Here is a 16,553-nt window from a genome sequence, read left to right on the forward strand (position 1 = left end):
TCTTTTTGTTTTTCTCTCTGTTCAGGATCTGCTCCGCCATCCAGGACAATCTGGATCATTACCATCGCCTGTATCTATGTAAGCTCACAGATGCCGTGGTTTGCCTGCCCTGCCAAAACTATCAACTGTTTGCGGATCTACAAAAACGTCTAACTGCGTAAGTGCAATTTCCATGCATGTGTGGCGAGTAATCGGGTTAAAGGGACATGTGGACGGCCCTATTAGAATGGCGCTGGGTTTACCATGTGGGTAAGACAAGGTCACTAATAAGAATACAAACATACGACTGGTATACCATGAGGGCCAGGAGCGGACACAGACAGCAGAGGCCCCTGTGCAAGAACAATATATGGACCATCTGCAGCCGGAGAGCTCCTTATAATGCACAATGCCACCTGGTTTGGGGAAAGCAGTGGCCCCTGGACCTCTCGGGCCCCTGTGCGGCTGCACTGGTTGCACCAATGGTATGTCCGCTACTGGTCAAGGTGACATTGGGGAGTCCTCCAGCGTGCATGCGCACAGTGTAACTGCAGAGGCCTGTGCGCGCTCACCGACCGCGCTCACTGACCTCTCTCCTCTGCTGTGGCTGCTCGCTCCACGGAAAGATGCAGAAGTGTGGCGAGCAAGAAGCGTTAAAGAAAGAAGAGGGAGGAAAATCGCATGGCCGCAGCAGAGAGGAGAGAGATCTGTGAGCGCGTGCGCTGGCTCCTGCTGCTACATTGTGTGCTTTCCCCAAGCGAGCGCTGTCAATCAACACAGGAGGCAAAAAAATATCTTGGCCGTGCCAACAACGGACACCCGGATTTTAACATAAATATGCTCAACAATAATAGTTTATTACTACAAACATATGGGTTGTATAAGGACTATTTTATAAGGCTTATTTTAATTAGTAATTTTGGAGTGACACTCATCACAAAGTGTTTTTTTTTTTGTTTGTTTTTAATAAATACGTGACATTTTTGTTCTATGGACCTTTTATTTTATCTTTTGCCTGGGGAAACCACAAAAATAAAGCCCACATTAATGTGTTTTGAGGGTTTTGGTGGCTTCTTTTTGTTCCCTTTGTCACATGTATAAATGATTTGATTCTGAGATGGTGACTTGTTTTTGGTGCCTGAAATGTCCCTTCCCGTAGCTTTATGAAGACGTCTCATGTCCCATCTATGGTGGTTATGATGACCAGGTCACTGTCGCTGCTGACCCTTACTAGAGTGGATGAAGCCGTCCTTAGAAAGATTGACGACGTCATTCCCCAGTGTGACCTCAGCGACCTGAATAGCATCGCGAACAGCGTCATCCGGTGGTTACAGCCCGCCCAGCTGTCCAGGCAGAATAAATCCGGGATGTATGAGAAACTCCTCCATAAAGTGAGCCGATACGGACTGGAGAGAGTGAAGAATATGGACGACATTGATCATCTGTTGAATGAGCTGACGTACGTGATGAACGGGCAGTGGCTGCAGAATATGCTGATAGACGACATCCTGCTCACCTGCCAGCGCCTGCTGCACCAGGTCACCTGGAGGAACGCACCGTTTCTGGCGCTGGTTATTAGTTACTGTAATACTCTGTGTCCTCCGGTTCTGGACAAGATCGCAGAAGTCACCATGGAGAATGTCACAAAGGTAGAAGCCCCGTGGGTTCAGATTGGAAGGCCAGTCACTGGCCCAAACTAAACATCTGGTGGCCAAAGGTCTATTCAGTGCGTGCACCTGACAGCTGTCTAGGGGCGGCTTAAAGAGCACCAGTCCTGTGTGTTACACTATAGTACCCCCATGTAATAATTATTCTGGGGCATCTTTTCATTGTTGTTCCTCTGTTATTCCTCCAGGAAATCCTTAAAGGGATTCTCTCATCATGTATCTTTGGTAGCACCCATCTCCCCTGCCTCCCGATTTTTCGCTTGCAATGGGGTAAGGGGACAGTGGTGCGCTCCTAAGGTCCAGATGGCCTGCAGAGGCAGATGTGCATGCTGCTTGTCTGGGAAACTGGACACTTCTGACAAGCTGCAGGAGTGGCTGGTAACCTAAACAATGAGCAGTAAACTATAGAATTAAAACTCCTTCCATTATTGCAAACGGAGAGGATTTTAAAGTAAGAAGTAAATTGTTTTTACAAGCACTTTTGGCCACTATAGATGAGACAATTCCTTTAAATGAAGGATTTGGTGTTACTGTTCTACCAGTCAATACTTGTACTCTTAGGACACAATCAGATGACCGAATAAATTGGACTGTGATCGGACCACAATGCACAGACTGGCCGGCGGCTCTCCCGACCTGAGCGTGACCGCTTCATGTTTTCCTGTACAGCCATCATGCTCAGGTCGGTAGAGCCGCTGGACAGTCTTTGCATTGTGGTCCAATCACAGTCCAATTTATATGGTCGTCTGACTGCGCCCTTAGGTCTCAGACGTCTGTTTTTTTTCATACATGTTCTCAGTGTTTCTCACAGATCATGTACCTATTATAGTCTATGGGGCTGTTTACATGTATGTTTTGCTTTTTTGCAGTGCCTGCAAAAAACCAAACTGAGATATGGCCACTTTTGATCTGAATCATGGATCAAATTCTCTGATGCAAGTCTATAGAGGGGGGGCTGTATGGGGCGCAGCTAAAAGGAAGCCCCCACATGACTGCGTTGCCATGGGGAGCAGGGTAGTAATTTTCTTTTAAAAAGTTAGAATGGGAGGCTCAGGATTGGTGGATAGCAAATGGGGCGGGGAATTCTATGGGATTGGGAGGGGGGGACCTGGGAAAAGTGCGGGAAAGGGGGTCAGTCAGTTAGAGACAGCCAAAGTGAGTGGACCAGCTGCCGCAGCGTTACTCACCATGGCTGCGGTGGACAGCTTGGTCGCTCGGCTTCGCAGGGAGGCAAGATCCAGGAGGGCCGGATGGCTTGAAGAGCAGCTCACTGGGCTGCTAGGAGGCAGTGACAGCCAGGACAGCGGGAGCCGGGGCCGGAGTTCCAGGAGGTCGAGGCCGCCCGAGAGGCTGTCCCCGGATACCACACCGCACGGCAGGCGCAGGCCGCGGAGCCCCTCACGGGACCCTGCGGGGGCTGGGGGACGCGGCGCAGCCACACCGCCCGCCCCCCCCCGCCGGCAGGAATCCACTCGGCGGCCCTGCCGGCGCGAGACGACGAGGCGCTGCGGGAGCTGGGCAGGCGCGGCAGGACGCCGGCGCTTCACCGGATGTTATGGCCGCACTTCCGGTTCGGCCTGGCAGGGGGCGCGGGAGCGCTGCAGCGCCGACATCTGCACTCCAGACCCGCCGGGGAGCTGCTCCAGCGGCGGTGACTCCAGGGACGGTGCGCGGTAGGAGCGCAGCAGCGGCAGCAGCTGACAGGAGCCGGGACCCGGGAAGTACTGTGGCGGGTGCACCTAGACCTCTGCCGCACGGTGCACCTGGCTCTGGGACAGGACGGCGCAGCAGGATGGCGGCCAGGCCAGTGGCATCACCGCGGCAAGGAGCACGTGGTCGAGGCAGCGCAGGAGCGGCGCACAGAGCGGATGGTCCGGCTGCGGCACCCAGGGGACTTATGCAAGCTGCCAGATCCAGGTCCAGCAGGAGGTCGAGGGAGCGGTCGCCTTCGCCAGTCTCGGTCCCCCCTGGTGACGTGGAGGCCAGGGGCGCGGGCCTGGGGCAGAGGAGCAACAGCGACGACTCAGGGAGCGAGCATCGTGACGAAAGCGATCGGCAGGCTTCAGGAGGCACGGCTGGTGGGGACACAGCACCTGCACAGCCCCGTGAGTATATGTCCAGTCCTTTTCCGGTGGCGGGTGTTTCGGGGTCTGTTGAGCGGAGTGGGGGTGGTGGTGAGGTTCCGGGTATTAGAGAACTTTTGGCGGGTATGTCACAGTTCTTGAGAAGATTGGATGGCGGGGTTGCGGATAGTGCCCGAGCGTCGCCCGCTGGGGCTTGGGTGTCGGTTGCCGGTTGTGGAGTTGGGGGTCCGAGCGAGATTGCAAGTTCCGTTAGCGGGCCGCTGTCCTCAGCGGCCGGTGTGTCGGTGTCGGTACAAACCGAAACGGGGAGGGGCGATACCGTCAAGTTAGATGATAGGGCAAAAGGTGAGGTTTTTGTGTGCTTTGAGGGCCCGCTGGGGGCCCATTTGAAGAAGGAGGTGAAGGAAAAGATTTGGAAAGACGAATACGTCGAGATTTTCTCTCTCCTTCCTTTAGAAAAATTTAATTTGGATAAAGGAAAGAAAGATGATAGTAAAAAGGAGGAGGAGGAAAAGAGGCGTTGGCGCCTTATTCCTCAGACATTTGTTAACTGGCAGCAGGCATTTAACATTCTGACGAGCGTGATAGGGGAGAAAGCCCCAGAGAATTGCTCGGGCCTTTTCTGTTATTTGGAGTCTATTAGTGAAGCGCATCGTACCTATGGGGGCCAGGCTTGGCTGCGATACGATGAACAGTTCAGGCAGCGCAAGGCGGTGAGGCCCGAGATAAGATGGGATCAAAAGGACATTGGATTGTGGTTGAAGGTTATGGCACCGGTGCGTTACGGGCAGTCCTTTCAAGGGGGCGGAGGGGGTAGCGGTCAGCAGTCAGGACAAGGTGGAGGAGGTCAGGGGTCACAGGCTAAGGAAAAGACGGGGACATGCTGGCAGTTTAACGACGGCCAGTGTAAGTTTGGCGCAACCTGTAAGTTTAAACATGTGTGCTCCCACTGTAGCGGGGCCTCACATGGGGCCGCTAAATGTTTTAAGAAATCACGGGGCAAGCCATCCGTGGGTGGCGGTCAAGGGGGAGACTCCGGTGAGGCTTTAAAAGATGGCCCCCTATCTAAATAGATACCCGGATTCTCTCAAGGCAGAGGTTATTAGAGAAGGTTTTCTTGAGGGGTTTAAGATCCCTCACCCGACGCATGTTGTCCCTTTTTCTACGAAAAACTTGAGATCGGCTAGTTTGCATTCGGAGATTGTTTCGGCTAAGCTGGCAAAAGAGGTTGAATTGAGAAGAATGGCGGGGCCGTTTAGTTCGCTGCCTATGGCTGACGTAATTGTTTCCCCGCTTGGGGTGGTGCCTAAGAAGGAGCCGAATAAGTTCCGGCTCCACGAAGTAATCCATCTGAAGGGGTTAACTAATATTACAGGCACAGCCCTGCTAAATGCAGCGGTGCTCCGTGCCTGTAATCCCCGGCAAATGAATGAAATGTAGGTCATTGACCTACATTTCCTTCAGTCGCGGTGAGGCGCCCCTGCTGGATGTTCTCATGAACTGCAGCCTGGGAACTTTTTCCCACGCTCCAGGTCAGATGAGGACATCCACCAGGGGGCGCATCACCGCGACTGAAGGAAATGTAGGTCAATGACCTACATTTCATTCATTTGCCGGGGATTACAGGCACGGAGCACAGCTGCATTTAGCAGGGCTCGTGCCTGTAATATTACCGTCGTTAACCCCTTCAGATGGATTACTTCGTGGGACGAGACGGTTCACCAGAAGGTATGTATCTTGTGCGTTTATTATTTTTCCAAGCGAGGGTGTTCCTGATGGATTGAGAGAACAATAAATTATTACAACAACCGCTGTGTTTATTGCATTAAGATACTTTTAAATCATGTGTGTGTGTGTTTTTTAACCCTTTCCAACAATTGGATTAATAATGGATAGGTGTCATAATTGACGCCTCTCCATTATTAATCTGGCTTAATGTCCCCTTCCAATAGCAAGGTGGCATTAACCCTTCATTACCCCATATCCCACCGCTACAGGGAGTGGGAAGAGAGTGGCCAAGTGCCAGAATAGGCGCATCTTCCAGATGTGCCTTTTCTGGGGTGGCTGGGGGCAGATGTTTTTAGCCACGGGGGGGGCCAATAACCATGGACCCTCTCCTGGCTATTAATATCTGCCCTAAGTCACTGGCTTTACCATTCTGGCGGAGAAAATTGCGCGGGAGCCCACGCCAATTTTTTCCGCCATTTAACCCTTTATTTCAGCAGCTACAGCGCTGAAATTTTGCACATACACACTACTAACATTAGTAGTGTGGAATATGCAAAAAAAAGGGGGATATGAGATGGTTTACTGTATGTAACCATGTCTCATATCATGTCGGGTTTGTGCAGGAGAAATGAAAAGCCGGCAATTGAATTACCGGCTGTTCACAGATATCGCGCTGAATGAAATCTAAATACAGAATATATATATATGTGTCTCAATGACATATATATATATATATACTGTATATATGTTTTCCCGAACATTTGAGCACATAAATCCATTAGATGTCGGTTTTGCAAGCCTGCGCGAAAATCTCGCAGTACGGATGCCATACGGATTACATACGGAGGATGCCATGCGCAAAATACGCTGAAACACCCTGACTACGGATCACTATTTTGGGAACATTTCTCTGTATTACGGCCGTAGTACGGACGTATAATACGTGGCGTATTGTCTTACGCCAAGTGTGAGGCCGGCCTTACTGTGATTTCCGCCTCCGCGTTGCAAAAAGTGAAAATATGCAAAAAATTCCACATTATCATTAACAAGCTGCAGATTAGAAAACCTAAACCCCACAACTTTTTTTTATTATTTTTAGTACATTGTGGTTATTGTGCAGATAATCACATCAGAATTTCAGTGATGAATTTCCCATATCATAGACTGGTCACACGGGCAAGTGAAGAAAAGAGAAAAAAAAAGAATTGTCCCGTTTTCATCTAAAAAATGTAGCCCTAATGTTATAATTTCCTTATCTTTATGGATTGGGACCTTGTCTAAAATAATTGTTAATAAAGTTGCTACGTCATCCCATATTATGATCCTGAGCTGCAGATTATTTCTTTTCCCTGCCGCTGTCCAAACTATCATCAGAATACAGGCCGCCACGTACAGCAGTCATTGCTCTACACCGCTTCCCCTTAAAAAAAACAAACAAAAAAAAACATGTTCTGCACAAGAATTCTACCATTTTCTAATCTATTTCTTCCTTTTTCACAAAGAAAATGAAGGTATTGTAGCTGAGTGACATCGCCGCATTTACGCATTTTAAGCCCTAGGAAACAGACACATTCCATAAGGCTCCGTTCACCTCTGTGTCATCTGATCCCAGCGGCGGCTGTCATTTCCCATTGGTTTCTGACAGCAGTATCTTTTCCATTAAAGACTCCGTAACCAGTAGCCGAGCCGCCGGTGCAGATGTGAACAGATCCGTAAAAATGAATGGAATTTGCCCAGAGGGGTCGGGCTGATTCCTCCTCCTGCTAACATACCTTATTCTTAAAGAGTGACTGGCGATTTTGTAATATATTCTATGAGAGAAATGTGCTACTTCCCCTCCTTTCAATCTCCATTCTCTATATAGACAGATTTTCCCATTACTGTGAGATAGGTTGGTGCTTATAAAATTCTATGGAGAGGAGGTGGAGACGGACACAGACTTTCCGCTGTAAGTTCTTCTGAATCGTCAGTTACACTTCTCCATGGAACTTTATGAGCACCAGCTGTCTCCTATCTCAGTAATGGAAGATTTTACTCATGAACTGAGCGTGAAAGATCAGTCCAGGAGGAGAGGGAAAAAAAAGCCGATTTGTCTGATAAGACTTATTTTTATGAGTGCTATTGATTTATGAAATAAAAATGAAAACTCTTTAATACTTCAGCTTCGTCTAATATCAGATCAGGAATGAAAAAAAAAAATGTATAAGATAGTGGTTGTGTTATTTTACCTTCCAGACTCCTTCCCTCCTCATCTCTTGGTTCTGGTGGGCTTCACTCTTGCTGTTGCACAGTATTTCCCAGAAGATCTGATTAAAGCCATTTTCAATATTCGTTTCCTAACTAAACTGGATTCCGAACTGGACAGTAAGTGTCATGTGAGCGAATGCTCCACCTTTATCCATTTAGGTTCTATATTGCTCATGTTGCCCCTAGGACTTAGGCTGGCCGTACATATGGGAGGCTTTGTCTTCTCTGATCTCCCAGCACCATGTATGCTCGTGTCTTCTGAGCGTGCATCTTTATTTTAATGGGGTAAGGGATCACTTTGCAAATATGCCCCATCCTCATTTCCCCAACATCTGTCATCAGGGTCGGCTAATATAAATCGAATATTTCTTTGCAGCTTTAGGCCGGTTTCACACGTCAGTGGCTCCGGTACGTGAGGTGACAGTTTCCTCCCGTACCGGAGACACTGACACACGTAGACCCATAAAAATCAATGCATCTGTTCAGATGTCATTGATTTTGTGCGGACCGTGTGCGGACCGTGTCTCCGTGTGCCAAACACGGAGACATGTCAGTGTTCGTGGGAGCGCACGGATTACACGGACCCAATAGAGTCAATGGGTCCGTGTAAAACACGGACCTCACACGGACATTCTCCGTCTGGGGTCCGTGTGGCGTGCCGGAGACAGCGCTACAGTAAGCGCTGTCCCCCCCACATGGTGCTGAAGCCGCCATTCATATGTTCCCTGTAGCAGCGTTTGCTACAGAGAAAATATGAATGATAGTGTTTAAAATAAAGATCCATGTGTCCGCCGCCCCCCCACCCCCTGTGCGCCCCCCCCGCTGGTCAGAAAATACTCACCCGGATCCCCCGTCGGCAGTCGCTCCTTCCTGGTCTGGCCGCGGCTTCTCTACTGTATGCGGCCGATTACACTCATGAATATGTGGCTCCACCTCCAATAGGGGCGGAGCCGCCTATTCATGAGTGTAAATGAGCGGCCCCACGTGACCGCATACAGTAAGCCGCGGTCAGACCAGGAAGGAGCGACTGCCGACGGGGGATCCGGGTGAGTATTTTCTGACCAGCGGGGGGGCGCACAGGGGGTGGGGGGGGCGGCGGACACATGGATCTTTATTTTAAACACTATTCTTCATATTTTCCCTGCAGCAAACGTTGCTACAGGGAACATATGAATCGCAGCTTCAGCACCATGCAGAGTGGGTACCACACGCTCCGTGTGGTACCCACTCGCCATACGGGCGGCACACGTGTGCCGCACGTATGGCCTCCGTGAGTTCCCAGGCACACGGACACGGATAACTCCGGTACCGATTTATTCCGGTACCGGAATTATCTGGACGTGTGGGACAGCCCTTAGGCCGGTTTCACACGTCAGTGGCTCCGGTACGTGAGGTGACAGTTTCCTCCCGTACCGGAGACACTGCCACACGTAGACCCATAAAAATCAATGCATCTGTTCAGATGTCATTGATTTTTTGCGGACCGTGTGCGGAACGTGTCTCCGTGTGCCAAACACGGAGACATGTCAGTGTTCGTGGGAGCGCACGTTTTACACGGACCCAATAGAGTCAATGGGTCCGCGTAAAACACGCACCTCACACGGACATTCTCCGTCTGGGGTCCGTGTGGCGTGCCGGAGACAGCGCTACAGTAAGCGCTGTCCCCCCCACATGGTGCTGAAGCCGGTATTCATATCTTCCCTGTAGCAGCGTTTGCTATAGAGAAAATATGAAGAATAGTGTTAAAAATAAAGATCCATGTGTCCGCCGCCCCCCCACCCCCTGTGCGCCCCCCCACCCCCTGCGCGCCCCCCCGCTGGTCAGAAAATACTTACACGCTCCTTCCTGGTCTGGCCGCGCCTCCTACTGTATGCGGTCACGTGGGGCCGATCATTTACACTCATGAATAGTCGGCTCCGCCCCTATGGGAGGTGGAGCCACATATTCATGATTGTAATTGATCGGGCCCACGTGACCGCATACAGTAGGAGGCGCGGCCAGACCAGGAAGGAGCGACAGCCGACGGGGGACCCGGGTGAGTATTTTCTGACCAGCGGGGGGGGCGCACAGGGGGTGGGGGGGCGGCGGACACCTAAATCTTTATTTTTAACACTATTCTTCATATTTTCTCTGCAGCAAACGTTACTGCAGAGAGGATATGAAGCGCAGCTTCAGCACCATGCAGAGTGGGTACCACACGCTCCGTGTGGTACCCACTCGCCATACGGGCGGCACACGTGTGCCGCAGGTATGGCCTCCGTGAGTTCCCAGGCACACGGACACGGATAACTCCGGTACCGATTTGTCCGGTACCGGAATTATCTGGACGTGTGGGACAGCCCTTACCTGCATTACCCATCCTGGTGCGAGACCCGGCACAAAAAGCCTAATACCCTATAAAATTTAATAAAGCTTTTATTTAACCCTTACACAACTGGGCAATTTTTTTTGTTTTGTTTTTAATTATTATTTATTTTCTGTTTATTTTTTTTATCATTCTACTTTCAATTTTCAATATTAATTTGTTATTTTTGCACAAGACAAATTGTAATGAATTCAGTTAACCGTATAATGCACACACAAAATTCCAAGAGCAGTGAAATGGTGAAAAAAAGACGCAATTCTGCCATTGTTGTTGTTTGGTTTTTTTTAAACAATAACCCAGCAGTGTGACTCTTCAAGTCGGAACGTTTATAGTTGTCTTGTTTGTTTTAGTTCCTTTTTCTTTTTTTTCACCAATGGTGGGGGTTAGGTTCTTTATATTTCAGTGGCAACAAGAAAATCAGAACTTTTTGTGCATGAACATTTTTAAGTTTGTGACTTTTTCTGAGATCTGGAAGTTTTTTGTTTTGTTTTTCCCATTGTTCCATTATTGGAACCAATGTATTAGGCCTTGTTTTTTTTTATCAAATGTTTGGGAAATGAGGATCTTTGATATCAACCAACCTGATCCTTTACTCCATTGAAATAAAGATGCACGATCAGTTGACAAGGTCATACATGGTTCTGGGAGGTCAAACAAGATTGTCACCATTTTGGGGTACTTAAAACCTTTTATATAGAAGGGTTCACATATGTAAGAAAATATATATATATATATATATATATATATATATATATATATATATATATATATATATATATATATATAAATAAAATGTAATGTAATTTTTATTTTGGGATTTTTTTTGTATTTTGAAACTGGATAGTAGTACAAAGTAAAAATCTTAGTCTCCTATGATGCCTAAAACTTTACAGGAGTACTAAACTGATGACAATAATAGCCTTTAATAGACCCCCACTGCACTAATAACCCATGGCCACCCCATGGTCTCTTGGGGGGTGGGGTACAGTGGGCAATCGAGGCTAGCGCCAGTCATAGTGTTACAGGCGGGTGCTGGCTGTGTAACGCCGCTGGCACCCGCTATGTACGGCGCAGGCTCAGTATCACATGTTGGGAACGCTTTTGATTTCTGTGTGTTGTAGATTTTCTCTTTCTTCACTAATTATATTATTTTTTAGCTTTTCTGCCTGACAAAAGTGCCAAGATACGAATGCGCCTGATGCAATTAAATCGGGCGGTTTGTCTCGAGTGCCCGGAATACCAAGTCCCATGGTTTCATGAAGAATACTGTCGACAGATGAAGCATAGAGGTGCGGGGCTCGTTTTATTCATTTAGTTGTTAGTTTGTTTTTGTATGCTTAAGAAAAAAAAAAAAAATTGAGTGACACATGATAAAAAAAAAAAAATCAGCGCTCAAATTCCAGTGCCGGCTCCCAGCTGAGGCTCTGGTCTCAGTGTTTTAACAGTGATGTTGCGTTGACAGTGCTCAGCACCACTGCAGCCAATCACTGAGCACAGAGGCTCTGCCGCCTACCTCGTTGAGCTTAGGCTGGTTTCACACTTGCGTTTTGATCTGCAGCGTTTTAGCGCTAAAAAACGCATGCGTTTTTTTTTCTGTACTTAACATTAAAAAAATGCATGCGTTTTTTAGCGTGCGTTTTGACGCGTTTTCGGCAACGCATGCGTTTTTTGACGCGTGCGTTCATTTGCAGAAATGCAACCTGCAGTGATTTCTAGCTGCGTTTTTTTCCCGCAAAAAACGCATGCGTTTATTCGCGGCAAAAAAATGCATTGCTGTCTACGCATGCGTTTTTAAGCACATGCGTTTGCTTGCGTTAAAAACGCATGCGTTTTTATAGAAAAACACAAGAAAAAACAAGAAAACCCTAACCCTAAACACAAGAAAAAACAAGAAAACCCTAACCCTAGGGTTACTAGGGATCCTAACCCTTAGGTTAGTAACCCTAGGGATCCTAACCCTAGGGATCCTAACCCTAACCCTAGGGATCCTAACCCTAACCCTTAGGGTTAGGGTTACGATCCTAACCCTTAGGGTTAGGATCCCTAGGGTTAGGGTTAGGGTTAGGATCCCTAGGGTTAGGGTTAGGATCCCTAGGGTTACTAGGGATCCTAACCCTAACCCTAGCTATTTCTGTTTTTAGTGGGTTTTCTAGTTGATTTTGATGATTGGCAGCTGTCACACACTTCTCAACCTGCGTTTAAAAAACGCAAACGCAGGAAAAAACGCATGTAAATGCCGCAAAACACCACGTTTTTTTTTCTGCATGCAAAAACGCATGCGTCTAAAAAACGTGGTGTTTTGCCGCGTTTACATGCGTTTTTTCACCACACGCGTTTTTTTTAAAAACGCTGCAGATCAAAACGCAAGTGTGAAACCAGCCTTAGTGATTGACTACAGCGGTGATTTGGGCTGTCGGACATAACGTCATCTCTGCAGCCCAAACTGAGACCGGAGCAGCGAGAGGGAACCGGCACTGAAACCGGGGAGGACATGTACCTGCTCTGTTTGTTATTTTAGAGTGTTTGGGGTCCACTTTTCTGAAAGTGAACAATCCCTTTAATATTCTCCACTGCAAAAGTATATTGTGCGATTTATGGATATGCAATAAGGAATAATCCTTAGAATATTAAAAAGTTGTTTTTTGTTTGTTTTCTTTTTTTGCTCAGAAGGTAACAGTAAGAGATCCATATACCATCAAATCCACTTATTTCTCGGAGATCTCTTTGGGGGAGTTAATTATGCCAAGATGTTTGTGACTACTCCATATTATTACACAGTAGGTAAGATTGTGAAATGTAAAAAAATATATATTTTGCTGCACTAAGAAATCACAAACGCCGCTCTGCTCTGGAAAGAAATGTTATAATTTAAAGATATGTCAAAATTCATCAAATATTGTGACTATTTAATAACTTTTGTGCAAATAAAAGCAACACAGCCACAAGCAAAACACTGACATATGAGGCAATGGGAGATCCTGGGGGGATGTAATTCAGGGTGGGGACAGTTTGAGTTGCATTTTAGTATATGATATCACAGGATGACTTCCACACACATCTACTTCATATTATATCACGTTTCTTAGCGGAGGACCCACTGGTGATCGTTGTCTAAAAGCCCGCAGTTCCTTTATTTGTTTAGTTCTTCATACGGTTGTTGCCATAAAAAAAATTAAAACAAAAGTCTATACAGTCAATCAATATTCTGCACAGAATCGTAATTGAGCAGGGGTCGCCCACTCCTTTTATTCTTTACCGGACTGCTTGAAATGGCTGAGTGCGGTCAGACACCCCCAAGAGATCAGTAACTTGCCTCCTGTTTTATAGAAAGGGGATAACTTTTAAAAACCCTTTTAAGCTGTGTGCACACGTTCCAGATTATTCGCAGATTTTTTGCACGTTTTTTCGCAACCAAAACGCTTAAAAAACGCATACATATGCATTCCATCATTTATAATGGTTTCCACAATTTTTGTGCACATGTTGCGTATTTTTCCGCGAAAAAAGCATGCGGAAAAATACGCAGCATGTTCATTAATTTTGCGGATTTTAAGCGGATTTCCCACTATATTATTACATTGGGAACCTCCGGAAAAAAAACGAAAAATCCGCGCAAAATACGCGATAAAAACGCATGCAGAATTCCTGCGGAAAACCTCAGGATTTTCTCAGGAAATTTCTGCATACTTTCCGGATGTGTGCACATACCCTTAAAGTGTTTTTCCGGCTTTTGAAAACAAGTGTCCAATTGATTGTAGTTTGTTTTAAAAACAAACAAAGTGAGCCTGGCTCACCCTCCCCAGGTCCAGCATTGAGCCTCTGCCGCTGTTGCCATTATGTTGACCATAAGTGAGCTCAGCGGCTCTGGTCAAGTTGATGACACTAATTGGCTGTTGATGTGACCTGAGCACTGCACACACCAGGAGCTCGCTGAGTGGACCCAGTGAGGGTTTTTGGAAGGTGTTGGACTGTGATTCTCCTAACATTTGATGCTTGCTTTCTATAGACTTCGAGTGCATCCTGAGCAAAAATAAAAAGCCTATCGCCTACATAGAGGAGAACAAGCTGTCCGCCAATGTGGCCGAAGTCCAGTGGGGCCAGGACAGTCAGATGTGTGATAACAAGTCTCTACCTCAAGGAGCCCAGAGGTCGGTGATTCTGTGTGTAGACATGTGGTGCTAGATCACGACGCAGCCTCATTCTCTTAAAAAATAGCCTTCATTTTAAGTTTTCTTACATAACTCCATAGAAGACATGCAAATAAGAAACTTTGTAATATGTCTGATCATAGAAATCTGCTTCTTTCTCCTCCTGAACTGATCGTTCATTCTCAAAATTCTCAACTTCCAAGTAAAATCTGTTTTCCGTGAATACAGATTTTCCCGTTACTGAGATAGGAGATGACAGTTAGTGCTCACAAAGTTCTATGGAGACTGATATAGCAGAATGTCTGTGTTCCGCTAGCTCCTCTCCCCCCCTCCATAGAATTTTAAAAGCACCAACTGTCATCTCCTATCTTAATCGAGGAGGAGAAAAGGGCGGTTTCTCCATTGAGGAACAGAGGAGCTAGAGAGATGAGCAGTAAAATCAGTATAATTTTTTTTTTTTTACAAATGAATGGCTTTTTCCGGTTCAGAAAAATAGCGGTTTGGGCAAATGGATGTTTTTTTGGAAAAATTTGAGTAGAATTCAATTCCTCTTGATTTTGTTTGTTGGACTCTAACATATTATTTCTTTCATCTTTATAGAGTTGCCATTGACTTTCTTAATCCAGTGGCATTTTGCAGAAACTCTTCCAAGATTAAAGGCTTAAATGCCATGAAGAAGAGACATTTGGAGATCCTGGGGTACTATGTAGTTCAGGTTGGTTACAATTCGAGTTGTGTTTTAGGATATTATATCATGATGGGTTCCTCATGTCTGTATAATAGTATCTTCTCCTATGTCAGTCTGTGTGTTTTATATATTTATATATATATATATATATATATATATATATATATATATATATATATATATAGTGCCTTGCGAAAGTATTCAGGCCCCTTTTCAACCTTTTCCCACATATGCTTCAAATCATGTTTGAAGCATGATATGTGGGAAAAGGTTGAAAAGTTCCAGGGGGCCGAATACTTTAGCAAGGCACTATATATATATATATATATAATTTTCTCTGAGACAATTTCTATAGATGACTTCCCGCAGTTACATGTTAGTTCTCTATTACAGATCCCTAGTTTTGAATGGAATTCAATGGACCTTGGAACAAAGGAAACGTGGATTAACTACCTCCGGAAGAAGATTTTTGCTAGTGAACTGTGAAATGTTTTGTGCCACCCTGTAAATAAAGTATATTTTTTATTCATTCATATATGTGTGTTCTCTTACAAAGGAGCAGTACTTGCACAACATGATTTTTGGTGAAAGGTCAATAAACATAGCTGTATAACGTAAGAAAAACATGGCTGGCATCTGGCACCAAGATATTATCAGCAGATTGGGTTCGTTCTGCTCCGTTCACTGTCGAATTGAGAAGCAAGCGGAGCAGGTGACGTCACATCTGGAGATCGGGGCACGTGTTCCAGCAGGTGGCTAATCTGATGTCAACTACCCCTACCCTTAAAGTTGTGAGGTTCGGGCTCCATGGATCAGACTCGTTTTTTCCTGCAGGTCCCAAACACCCAATCTGATTGACATCCGGGAAGTTTGGAGCCCAAGTCATCACTTTGAACTTTTGTCATGTACCTGTCAAGTCCTCCTGGGAGATTTAGGGTTAGAAGATCACTACGTATTGTGAATCGCAGATCTTCCATTTAGCCTGTGTATTTGTGTCCCATGTTAAATTAATTTGGTGCTGAAGAGGTTAACAACTTTTTCTATGTTGGTCAGAAACTTGCAAGCTCCATTTTCAGCTGCTTCTGATCTGGTCATTGCCTCTCCCTGTTAAACCTGGCCAGACCTTCTCTGCATTGCCAGTGAAATCTTTCCTTCCTAGCTCCTTGGAGACTCTGTGCTGAGTTGTAGATCGTTGTTGCTGCTGGAGATTGTTGCATGCTGTTTTTGGGTGTATGCTTTCCTCATTGTCCTATTCCCATTTGGTTGGTACATTCCTATTCTTCCCTATATGCCTCTTTACCTTTGGTGAGTGTTTGTATTTCTGTTGCTTAGGCTAGGTTCCCATTGCGTTAATGGGAGAGCGCTAACGGACAGCGTTGCACGGCGAAATTAACGCCGTGCACCGCGTCCGTTAGCGCTCCCATTGCCGGCAATGTTAAAGCGCATTGCTAGCGGGTGTCATTTTCGGCACGCGCTAGCGATGTGCCGGTCTTTTGTAGCGCGCCTCGGACGCTGCTTGCAGCGTTCACGGCGCGCCAGAGGTCCGTTCCCCGCTCTCGCAGATCGGGGATCTGCGAGAGCGGGGACGTTAACGCGACCCCTAAACGCGGCCCCGAAAAAGACATTGCGTTAGCGCAATCCGCTAGC

At 46.6% G+C, this 16,553-nt stretch overlaps 1 protein-coding gene across 1 annotated transcript in view; it reads left to right on the forward strand.

Moving 5' to 3' along the window:
- The window catches only part of LOC143786284 (FAST kinase domain-containing protein 1, mitochondrial-like), a 35,203-nt gene extending 19,764 nt beyond the window's left edge, over positions 1–15,439 (forward strand). The window contains exons 7-15 of the mRNA XM_077275559.1: positions 26–157; positions 1,139–1,628; positions 2,929–3,751; positions 7,694–7,822; positions 11,228–11,359; positions 12,738–12,851; positions 14,077–14,218; positions 14,819–14,933; positions 15,300–15,439. Coding sequence (XP_077131674.1) covers positions 26–157; positions 1,139–1,628; positions 2,929–3,751; positions 7,694–7,822; positions 11,228–11,359; positions 12,738–12,851; positions 14,077–14,218; positions 14,819–14,933; positions 15,300–15,392 — 2,170 coding nt within the window. The 3' untranslated portion in view covers positions 15,393–15,439. The remainder of the gene's footprint in view (positions 1–25; positions 158–1,138; positions 1,629–2,928; positions 3,752–7,693; positions 7,823–11,227; positions 11,360–12,737; positions 12,852–14,076; positions 14,219–14,818; positions 14,934–15,299) is intronic.
- Positions 15,440–16,553: the final 1,114 nt, after the last annotated feature.

The sequence above is a fragment of the Ranitomeya variabilis genome, chromosome 7 (genome assembly GCF_051348905.1).
Source record: "Ranitomeya variabilis isolate aRanVar5 chromosome 7, aRanVar5.hap1, whole genome shotgun sequence".
NCBI lineage: Eukaryota > Metazoa > Chordata > Amphibia > Anura > Dendrobatidae > Ranitomeya > Ranitomeya variabilis.